The sequence below is a fragment of the Seriola dumerili genome, unplaced genomic scaffold, assembly GCF_002260705.1.
Source record: "Seriola dumerili isolate Sdu_G_001 unplaced genomic scaffold, Sdu_1.0 BDQW01005129.1, whole genome shotgun sequence".
In the NCBI taxonomy this organism is placed as follows: Eukaryota; Metazoa; Chordata; class Actinopteri; order Carangiformes; family Carangidae; genus Seriola; species Seriola dumerili.
Window position 1 is genome coordinate 1 of NW_019179384.1, and position 11,881 is coordinate 11,881.

At 44.2% G+C, this 11,881-nt stretch overlaps 1 protein-coding gene and 1 pseudogene across 1 annotated transcript; both read right to left on the bottom strand.

The window, feature by feature from the left end:
- Positions 1-59: 59 nt before the first annotated feature.
- LOC111239856 lies at positions 60-482 on the bottom strand (annotated as a pseudogene).
- Positions 483-2,833: 2,351 nt separating this feature from the next.
- On the bottom strand, positions 2,834-10,614 carry LOC111239860 (zinc finger protein with KRAB and SCAN domains 5-like). The gene is made up of 3 exons (XM_022769779.1): positions 10,150-10,614; positions 8,248-8,378; positions 2,834-5,057 (listed from the first exon to the last, which is right to left on the bottom strand). Exons 1-3 carry the CDS (start codon positions 10,436-10,438, stop codon positions 4,122-4,124), a joined length of 1,356 nt encoding a protein of 451 aa, XP_022625500.1. The 5' UTR covers positions 10,439-10,614; the 3' UTR covers positions 2,834-4,121.
- Between the last annotated feature and the right edge of the window lie 1,267 nt (positions 10,615-11,881).

An 11,881-nucleotide genomic window follows, 5' to 3' on the forward strand; every position in this document is an offset into this window, starting at 1 on the left:
CGTGCCCGGACCGCGGTCCGCCATTTGGTGATGCCTGGTTTAGGGTTTTAGGGTTTGGGTTACATGGCAGTGTGCAGAGGCTGGTGCCGGATCAGGTTGCTGAGGAAGGAGAAGTTCTTGCCACACATGGAACAGCGAAACGTCTTCTCCCCGGTGTGGACGCTCTGGTGCACCTTCAGGTTGGTGGAGGTGGGGGCAAGGGAACGGCCTCTCCCCCGTGTGGACCATCTGGTGGCGCTTGAGGCTGCAGAACTGGCCGAAGCTCTTCCCGCACTGGTTGCACTGGTACAGCTTCTCCCCCGTGTGGATGCGCAGCTGGCACTGGTGGGCGTAGCGGCGTGAGCAGAAGGTGTAGGCATAGGGGCTGCTGCTGTCCTGGACCAGACTCATAAAGGTCCTGCCCCATTCCAGACCACAAGTGTTGGGTCTGCTGGTGCTGGGAGTCCACTGTTCCCGCCCAAGTCACCTCCACCTGGTCCAGAGGCCAGCACCCCCCGGAACCCTCCTGTGTGTCGATAAGGATGTCACGTTTAGATACACAGCTCACCTGGTCCATGACTGGGAACTGGGAAAGCCAGAAGCAGCATTTGTGGTCGTTTGGCTGCACAAGGAGTTTCCTGCTACAGTCTCTGGTGTGAATGTGGAACAAGATGGTGGCTCCATGTCCTCGGACTCACTGTTCTCCAAGCAGTGCAGCAGGGTCTGGGGGGGTCTGTCTTTCTCTGGAGGGTCACCTGATGAGCCACAGCAAAGAGACGCACTTAGATTAAAAAAAAACTTTTTCACACAGTAAAAACATGTCAGCTCAAAGCTTCAGAACTAAAGCTGTGTTCATCCCTGCTGAACATCTGTGAGCATCATCTTCATTATCGATCAATTAACACTTTCATCTATAACATGTCAGAACACAGAGACAAGTCTTTGTCCCAGTTTGTCCAGGGAGACATCTTCAGATCAAAGGTTCAAAGGTCACAAAGACAGGAAACTATTTCAGAGGCTGCAAACAGCAAAAAGATGAATCTGTTATCTAACATGACTGAAGCTGATGAGACGATCAAATTTAACCAGAGTGAAGGTGGTGATTCACTGCAGCTGTTTGACAGACGACAACCTGCAGCAGCTGGCAACTGGTGTGTGTGTGTGTGTGTCAGTGAGTCTCACTGTGTCACTGACTCTGGCATGTTCCTTCATCACCGTGAACACACACACTGTCCTGCTGCCACACACACTCACTACAACACCAAATGTTGAAAAGTCCGCAGCTGAAAATAGTCCTCAAATCCTGCACTGTTTCCTCCTGTTTGATAAAAACTAAGTGAACATAGTGAGTTCAGTGGCACTTCCAGCACAGGAAAGGATGCCACAGAAAATCAGACGGATACCTTGAACTTGATCAGTCTTTTCCTCCTGGCTCTGAGGGATCCTCGGGTTTTTCAGATGTCCCTGGCCCTGGAAAAAAGAGGGAGGCATTTAGCTGAGCAGTATCATTTCAGACAGGAGTCAATAATGGAAACATACAAACATCAAATTCTTGGAAAATATGATTTATTGGCATAGTCACACTTTCAGTGACGCTTCAACAACAAGGACACTTCACCCATGTCAAAAGGTTCCCGCACAATATGAAACACTGAGTCACATACTGTCAGACATGTGTGATTGTACTCTGTTCATACGAGCAGAAAACCTTTTCAAATCTTTATTAATTATACAATTAGAAAGGTTTTCTCGGTGCACTGAATACTCTCTTTAAAGCCACTGATGGACTGTGACCACAACCAGGTCTGAGCTGGGACTCATTCACACTGATGTTCTCCTGTTTCTTTTTATCTGGTCTCTCTGTACTTAAGGACTGACAGGTGATTTCACAAGACACATCCAAATATCATGACACTCAATAAACACATGCACAAAACATTCGGGTTTTTGCTCTTATCCCCACTGAGCTGTTCACATGGCTCATGACAGTGATTGATTCCACTAATAATCCTGTTTACAGGTAAACTCTGATTAACTCTCATTAAAAGGTTGGCGTTACGATATTTGCACATATCCAACTAGAATCACAGGCTTGTGGTTGTATCCCTGCACCAGAAATATGGTCACAATGTTTCTGCAGAACATTATGCTGCCACAGTGAAATTAACGAATTAATGAATTCTTGAGTTACAGACGAAACCGTGTTGGTGAGACACACAGTGACTTTGACCTTTGAACTTTGACCACCAAAATCTAATCAGCTCATCCTCGAGTCCAAGTGAATGTTTGAGCCAAATCTGAAGAAATTCCCTCAAGGTTCTCCTGAAATATCCTGTTAGCTGTTAGCTGAAGCCTTATTCCTCTGACTGTCGCCATGGTGACAGCCATGTATAAAAACAAGTGTGTTTCTCCTTCTGTCTGTAAATCATCTCTGCCTCAGCCAAAGTTAATTTCTAGTTTATTTGTATAAAACAGAAGTGAACAGGCGAGAGGCAAACGGCTGAAAAAACTCCACAGACACAAAATCCACAGACAAACATCAGTATGCATGAAAAGGTTGTGAGTTAAGAAGGAACAGAAAAACATGGATCACAAACCACGGCTGACGTCAGTGATTTATTCAGGTGATAAGTGTCTGTAACATCCATGTCACTCACAGCGTCACTCAGATATGATGTCACAGTGACATCAGAGGATGCAGCGTCACAGCAGAGCAGAGCTAGAGAGGAAGATGAGACTCTCTCAGGCTGCAAGTCATTCAAGCTGTTTTTTTTCGTTTTTGTTTAAAAACAAAAGACAAACAGTAAAAACAGAAACCATAAAAAACAGAAAAACAGACATTTTTCTTTTTTTATTGTCAGATTAAAAAACACAAAACAAGAACATAAAATCAGAAGAAGTGGTTAAATTTTGGTGTTTGTAAATTCCTTTTTTTTTCATTTTTCCTTGTTGAATTGTAGAATGGAGAACAGTAGACAGGTGACACAAGCGTAAAGGTAAATATTTCAAAATAAAAGCCTCTATAAAGTGTACACAGACAGAAAAATAAAGATCTGTTTGTTGCTTTGCATTTATCACAAGTGTGTAATGTATTATTTATTTGCGTAGCTGAAAGCCACAATTAACCTTTGTTTTTTGTTTTTTGTTTTTTAATCCAACAATAAATCTGACAGTAAATTTTTTGGTTTAAAACTAAAGAAATGAACTTCAAACCTGCTTTAATTGAGGACAGTTTCTAGAAGACGAGATTATCACGTCCAACAGTGGACAGGCAGAGGCTTCATCCACACTACTATGTCTTCATTTTAAAATGCATCTCTTCTGTAACGTTTCCTCCTCCTGTCCACACGACTCCAGAGTTTCTGAACTTCTAAAACAGAGACTTCTGGAAACACTGATGCAGACACCAACGTTCAGCCTCGACTACCAGTGGTGAATACAACATGGATAATGAAATACATGTGTTACTGACCTTGTTGTTTTTACTAGCAGATGTTGTTCAGTTAAATTCTGTATTTTAACGCGATAACTGTCTTTGTTCCTCGTTCGTAGTGTTTTGTGAAACTAACCAACCAGCAGACAATCTACTTTCTGTTTACACCGGCTCACACTTGCTCAGTGTTCAGATGTGTTCGTCTAGACGGAGATTGTTTTAGTTTGAAAACATTGTTATAAAATAAAAAAAAGTATAGTGGTGTGGACATAGCTAGAGAAGCTGGGATGCCTCTTTCATTCCTGATGTGCTGTGTGTGAAGTGTTGTACTGGACATTCATAATCTCATGGACGGTCTGAATGAAACTTGAGAGTGACAGGAGGTGATGGCTGCTGTCAGTATAAAGTCTGAGGAACGAGCTCATTCACAGTATTTCATGGTCTTTTCTTTTTCATGTCATCTTCATACAGACTGTGTCTCATTAAAGCTGGACTAATTAATTCAGCAGCAGCCATTCACCGCATTTACATTCTGTTACATTCAGTGTTGGTGGTGGAACAGCTGCTCACAGACTGGACTCAGACCTAAGAACTGAACCGTGAGTATATGGGTGATGACGTAGCCTTGAGAAGCTCTGAGGCTTCTCACAGGACAGAGAACATGTCTAGCCCTCTTCAGGGACACTCGAGGGAGTGCTGGTCCTGGGTCTCAGTGCTGGATCTTCTGATGCCTCTTGAGGTTGCTGGGGTGGGAGAAGCGCCGGTTGCAGACAGAGCAGCTGAAGGGCCTCTCTCCGGTGTGGACGTTGTGGTGGATGTCCAGCTGGCTCTGGCACACGAAGCTCTTGCCACACAGCAGGCAGGTGTAGGGCTTTTCCCTGGTGTGCCGGGACATGTGCTTCTGCAGGTCCAACTCCAGGAAGAAGCGCTTGGTGCAGCTGGTGCAGCCGTACCGACGCTCCATGGTGACGGCATGGTAGAAGGCACGGTGGAAGCCGTGGTGGCTGTGGGTGGAGGGGGGTGCTGGGAGGTGCAGGGCCGGGCCGGGTGCATCACTGGGGGTCATTCCAGATGTTCCTGGAGGAGTAGACCTGTGGCCTGCTGATTCCAGACGAGTACACTGAATCATGGGTAATGTAGTTTGTTCATGTCTGTCTCTGCCTGCTTCTCCATTTGTCTGGTCTACATGTAACCACTCACACTCCTCTCCCTCCCTGTCTGACGGCCCCCCTACATCAATGACTATCACCTCTGACCGGGGGGACTTGGAGGAGTGTAGCGCAGCCTCAACCCCGACGTCTGTTATATCATCATAGGAAGTTGGCACAGCGTCCCTGCGTGCTGTCACGTCAGCGTCTGGCTGGCAGTCCTCTGCTCTGACATCACTTCCTTCCTGCTTGGGGCTGTGGGTCCCGTCAATGCTGCTATCAGTGTCGGCTGAGCTGCCGACAACAAAGGTGACGATGTCAGATCCACTGACCTCCATTTCGTCCTTCGTGGCAGCAGGGAGGAAGGTGTCTGTGTTGGCATCTCCCTCAGTGCCGATGCAGGCATCTAGTGTTGCCTCATGGTTCGTGATGGTGGTCTCCACCGCTCCCTCCACCTTGATGATCATTAGCTCCCTCTCCTCCTCAGGCTCTGTTGACTGAGAGGACAAAGAGATTCAAAATGAGGACTAACTGTTCCTGTCGACAGTAATCCCCTCACAGCTGAAGGACACTGTGGACCTACTAAAGGACACTGTGGACCAACTGAAGGTCACTGAAACTGTTCAATACTGTGATGATGATGTGACCTGCGATACATAAACAAATATTGAAGTGTGCAGTCTCCTCCATCCTCTTCCCTGCTGCGAGGGGGGGGGATTCTGCTGTCTCAAGCTGTAGTTATAAGTTTACAAAAGTTTGTGTCAAATTAAGCTGCAGTCTTCACACAGAAAACTTTCCTTTTAGCTTGTTTTTAACAGTTTACTATTAGCTGATTAGTGATGTAGGACAATGATTGCTTTTTTACTTGCAACGGTTGTGATGGCACTCATAGGGCTACGACCATAGTTGTTGTCAGCTCCACTAATGAAGATCATTCCTAACTGGTCTCCACCGCCACCTCCGTGCTGTGTGTGTGTGTGTGTGTGTGTGTGTGTGTGTGTGTGAGAGAGAAGCTGCAGCGTGACACCAAAACAAGGTAGTTTTTTTGTGGTTCATTTGGCTCAGGCGCTGCGCCTTGAAAGCCTTGCGTGCATCGCAATGACAATGAAAATAAGATTAATCGGTCAGCACTACTGTGCACCTACTGCAAGACACTGTGGACCTATTGAAGGACATCAGCCACAGTGGTGGAAATGGTCTATCCAGGCTTTTTAGTCCCTAGTCTGGGGTTTAGCTCCAAAAAACTGGATCCTACATTTCCCATGATGCAACTCCATAATGCAAGCCAGATGTTAGAGTATACCAGGCAGGGTGGTTCTAATCAAAGACGGCATCAAATACCACAGCTCAGGTTTGTAACTTCGGATTTCTCTTCGTGGTCTCACAGGCTTCACTTTCGTAGTCCGACGAGAAGTACAAGGACATCATTTACACAGGAAGATGACGAAGGCGATCAGAAAAGGTTGGTTTTCAGTTGATCGGCCAATCAGTTTCATATCTGATACTGTGCCGTCACATTTACACTCACCACACACAATGGTTCACCTCATGCACACAACACACACACACACACACACACACACACACACACACACACACACACACACACACACACACACACACACACACACACGTTATGTCCTTTGCGAAGTCCTTCACCGTGAGTGAAAAAGACACAAAGCTCCCAGTTTGTCATCTCTTGACACTTAATTGACACTCTTCTGTCAATCAAAGAAAAGTGTATATCTGGATGTAATTCTGTCACTCAGCCAGTGACGGGCATGTTTACAAGGCTGGAAACAGAGGCCAGAGTGATGGTGGTCCAATAAAATACTTTTGGACCAGACCCTCACAGAAGTACAAAAACACCCTCTGAACATCAGCAGTGTGTGATGTCGGTGTTATCACCAAGCATCAACCTCCAGACTGAAACATGAAGCATCAACACTGAGAAACCAAATGCTACCGTTCCTCTAATGATCACTAGAGTCTGGCTCCAACAGTGAGTCAATCCCCATAGACTCCCATGCTAAAATGCCCAACTTTACAGAAGAAATAAACATATTTACAGCCTGGTTAAAAAACAGTTTTGGTCTCTATAGCCATATAGTAAATACCATACAGTAAAACATGTTATATGGTGATAATAATATATGATAAAACTATTAAATTAAAGAGCATCTTTAGGTTACCAGTCAGTCAGTTCACAGGTGCGGACAGCACCGAAATCAACCAATTAATTCCAGTCAGGCTTTTTTCAGTCTGTGCATACAACTGATAATTACTAATACACACTCAGTGTTCAGTGTATTAGGAACATGTAGCTAAAACTGATGTAGTCTAATACAACAGTCCTGCTGTAAATCCTCCTACATGAAGATTATACTGTTCAGTCTGCATTAAAATAGTTTTAGACAGTTGTTGATTCAGCTGATGACTGTGGAGGGTATAGTGTGTATTGCATTAAACAGAGGTGTGTCTGTGATTTAGCCTTCCTTCAATGATATAAATGGGGTGGACAAAATAATAGAAACACCTGAACGCCACAGTGATAGTCCTCATTTAACAGTAGTTTTATGTTGGCATATTGGTTCCAAATCTGTTATCAGTCTCCTTGAATATTGATAATCGGTATCAACCCTGAAAACATATTGGTCGATCCCTAAAAACATATATAGCCAGAGGCGAATCGTACCCATTTCACTTTGCCAGGCCACAAACAGAGACTTGAGGATGAGGGAACAGGAAGTGCTAACAGGCTAATCCAAGTTTTAGGACTCATTCTGTGGTACTCTCTGTAACTAATTTCATCCATAAGGTGGGCCTGTTACTGGAATAATAAGTGACAGCAATACACAAAGTTAAATGGTGGATAGCTACCTCTGGGTTTGGATGGAGTTTAAGTTGACGGGTGAGGGTGGGATGGGGCGGGAGATCAGGGCAACGTCGGCAATAAAGCAGATGTTGTTCTCAGAGGTAGAAGGGCCGAAAGGCAAAGCTTTTCATTTACATACCAACCCTCACCTGTGGTCATGAGCTCTTGGTAGAGAACCAAAGAATGAGATCACTGATACAAGCAGCTGAACTGAGTGTCCTCTTCAGGAAGTCAGGGCTCAGCCTTAGAGACAGGGTGAGGAGCTCTGACATCCGAAGGGAGCTTGGAGCAGAGCCGCTGCTCCTTCATGTTGAAAGGAGCCAGCTGAGGGGGTTCTGGTGGTAAGGATCCTCCTGGGCGCCTCCCATTGGAGGTATTCTGGCCTGGTAGGAGGCCTCGGGGTAAACCCAGTGGAGAGATTATATATCTCATCTGGTGTGGGAACACCATGGGATCCTTCAGGAAGAGGGTCAGGGTTAAAGGGAGAGGGACATCTGGACTAGTCTGCTTGACCTGCTGCCACCGCCAATCAATCCTGGGTAAGCGCCAGAAAATGGATGGATGGATGGAATGTATTCCCTTAAGTTTTATTTTTTATTTTTTTTAATTATTTTTCTGGGCTTTCTGAAAGTGAGAGATAGATAGGGAAAGAAAGAGGGGATGACATGCACTAAAAGGCTGTGGGTCAGACTTAACTTTGTAAACATTAAACTGAGGTAGTATTAGCTGAGATGGCTTGGAAGAAAGCAGTCTGCTACTTGGTGAAATGTGCTGGCCTACATGAAGGTGTCAGTGCACTGTGGAATAACTACCTCAGTTTTGGTGGTGGTGACAACCTCCTGGTCAGGATCTTGGTCCAGGTTGATAGGCTGGCTCTTCTGAACACACTGCTGAGACCCTGGACCTCGGTTCAGAAACCTGGTCCTGCCATGCACAGAGGGGCCTGGTAGAACATGAGGAGGAGAATAATTAGCCACTAATTACTCTAACTAAACACAGGAGAACATCCTCTGCAAACAGAACAGATAGCATAGAGAGTATATCTGCAGTGTTCAAAACAACAGAACATCTGAGTGAGACATTTAACCCTTCCTGTGACAGGTGAACAGGGTTACAATGATCATACATGGGAATATAAAGACATGTCACATTCGCTGATACTTCATCTTCTTCTCTGTATGTTACTCTTCACATTTTATTGAAAGTGACACCAACAGTTTTGGAGGCAGTCATAGTGCTGGGGGAGCCCATGAGAGGCTGTGTTTGTTTAAAGAGGACCTATTATGGCTACTTTAAGTGTTAATTATTTCATTCATACATGCTTTAATGTTCTGAAAAGACATTAGTTTTCTTCTGCTGTACATTTTATACTGTACTCTCTTCATCCTCTGTCTGAAACGCTCTGTTAGAGCTCAGGGCTCTTAAAGGCCCCCCTCCTCCCTCTGGAGCTGGAGCCCAGTGTGCTCTGATTGGTCAGCTTGCCGGCAACTACCATGGCAACTACACGTTCCGCACATCTTGTGTAAACAAACTTCGTATGACAATATTCATAACTTGGAATATTTTATATTATAAGATACCCTTTTGATTTTTTTTTAATGTATGGACACTTCCAGACTAAATGAATATAAATAATGGAGGAACAGACAGGCAGTCGACAGGTAGGGAGTCTCCACCGCTTCACCTGCTGCCGGTAAATCTGAATGAATTTAACGTTAGTGGGCATAGTTACTGAAAATACAATGCAGACCGACAGGCTGTGAGGAGTTCCCTGTTCGGCCACATCAAGTGTGAATTACAGAAATAACCATTGTGAAAATGAAACGTCTAACTGTGCGTGGTTTCTGAGCAGTCCTCTTTGAAGTGCGGGCTCACACTATAATGTTTAGAGCAATGGAGAATAGTGGAAAATGAAGTAGATTTTTGCAGGAAATTAAGAGCACTGTCTTTTCGGCATGGCTACAAAACCAATAAAAACTCTTCACCATAAGTAGTTATGTGCTGTGCCTTGTGTGGGGGGTGTCAAGCTTGCAGTTGGGTAGCACCAAGAGAAGTATTGACATCAATAGGATCAGGAAGTAATGTCTGGACCCCCAACAAGGCGTTTCATACGAAGGAGAAAATTGGCTTTGCCTGCGGAAATTACCTGAAGTTCATAGTGCTGTGACATTAAACACGGAGTTGCCATGGTTATCAAGGGATGCCCAGAAGTGCCAAAAACTGCAAACAACGGCCATAAAATAGGATGGATGACCGGTTAACAAACAAGCATGAAAGGAACTAACCTTAGCATTAAAAGAAAACAGACAGTATAAGACAGTATAAACACAGAGCTCATTGCGATTCAGAGACTGACTTGTGGAGTTATTTGTCATATGATGACATGATGATGAATTTCAAATATCCAAAGTGGATCAGATCTGATCCAGCATTATTTTTTTCTGTTTACAAACGGGGAGCGAAGGGAGGGAATAAAAATGTACAATCAAAAGTACCAAACCAGCAATTGAATGCAAATGTTTTGGCATCATCAGGGTGATCTAAATGCTGTCCCATTCCTCTTTATACCATTTTGAGCCCTTTGAGTGCAAGAGGCTGAAAGGGCTCAAAATCACTCACCAGGTGATATCAATTAAGTCTTTCAGGATTCAGAGTTTGGGGATTTGGGGGAGACCGGGATTGGGCCTATAACGTTAGTGGTGTCGGGGACATACCGGCCAGTGAGTCCTTGTTCTGCCGGTTGAGGAGGCAAACTCCGGGGAAGCGGCTGCTCACGGAGCCCTCCGCTCCCTTCACTCTCTCAGCTCGGTACCGGGCGACCTGCAGTTCAAGCAGTTTGATCTTCCTCCGCAGGAACTCGTTCTCCTTCTGACTCCGGGACATTTCCAGATGAACCACCGAGTATCCGTTATCAACAACTTTACAGATCTCTGCTACAGCCGCGTTAGCCAGCACCTCCATGATGGAGGCGACCTGAGAGTGGAAGTCCTCGGCGGTCGACATGGTCGCAGCCGGCGATCGACACTCGGCCTTAGGAAGAAGATATGGGCTGTGTCCTGAAGACTGACAGGAAGACAATTGGACAGTGCTATATGAGACACAGCAGCAAGCTTCGACTGTTTCTGGGAACAACGGAGACAGACGTGTATAACAGGGCGACAAGGTCTTTATTCATGCGATTCATGCGATTCTTCTTCTTCTTCTTCATGTTCTTCTTCTTTTGATTTTATTGGCGGTTGGCTTTCCGATGCATTACCGCAACCTACCGGACTGGAGTGTGGAGCATTAGATTGGCAGGAAAATAATTTAAAAAAAAACAAAAAAAACCCAATATCAACCCTGTGTTTTTGAGATATGTGATTAGATGAATAAACATTCTCCTTGATGTTTCTCTAAGTAGGTTCCTAACATTGAATGTTAGCTTAGCCTTCTTTAATGCTTCTCTTAGAGCCTTTCTTTCTTCCTCATATCCCCTACATCAGGGGTATTCAATTAAAATTCAAAGAGGTCCAGTTACAAAAATCTCCTCCCAGCAAAGGTCCGAATCTTATATTGTCACTCGAAATGTTAATGTAAATAAAAAACAACATATGTACTTTTATATATCATTTATTGTCAAATTTCAAGTGTTTTCAATATACTTTAAACATACCGATAAGTCTGAACTTGTATGGCACTTGAATGGAAAACATTACTGTAGTTGTCTTTACTACACTTCAAGTAACTGAATTTCTTCTGAATAAAATAAATAAAAAGTGCAAACACAGCTTTGAGCAGCCTGAACTTAGGGTAATGTAAAAACATTCAGAATCTTTTGAATAAAATAAAAGTGCATCTTTAAGAAAAAATGTAAAGAAAAGACTTTTGAGCTGCCCACCCCCTTTTTTAAACATGTATTAACTACATTTAAAATAAAATAACACAGGAACCATAATGCCTACATTTCAAATAAAATAGAACAGGGCAGAATTTACTGAATAAAAGAAAAGTGCAGAGCTTTGAGCAGCTCCCTTTCTCCTCTCTCCTCTCCTTCCTCCCTTTCCAACTTCCTTTCCTAGTGAGAGAAATGGGCATGTAACTTTCCTGCCAGCAGTTTGAATCTTGGCTTAAATAGGGTTAGTGCCATTCTCATGCTCATGTGGAGATGCTCATTGGTAAGCCTGGAACAGTACTTTGTTTTAATAATGTTCATCGTAGAGAAAGCTGTCTCACAGCTGTAAGTTGATCCAAACATGGTTAAGGTGTGTAGTGCTACTTTGGTTAGACCAGGGAAAATGGTTTCAGGCACAATCTGTAACCAGAAAGTAGCAGAGTCAGTTGTTTCAANGCCATTCTCATGCTCATGTGGAGATGCTCATTGGTAAGCCTGGAACAGTACTTTGTTTTAATAATGTTCATCGTAGAGAAAGCTGTCTCACAGCTGTAAGTTGATCTAAACATGGTTAA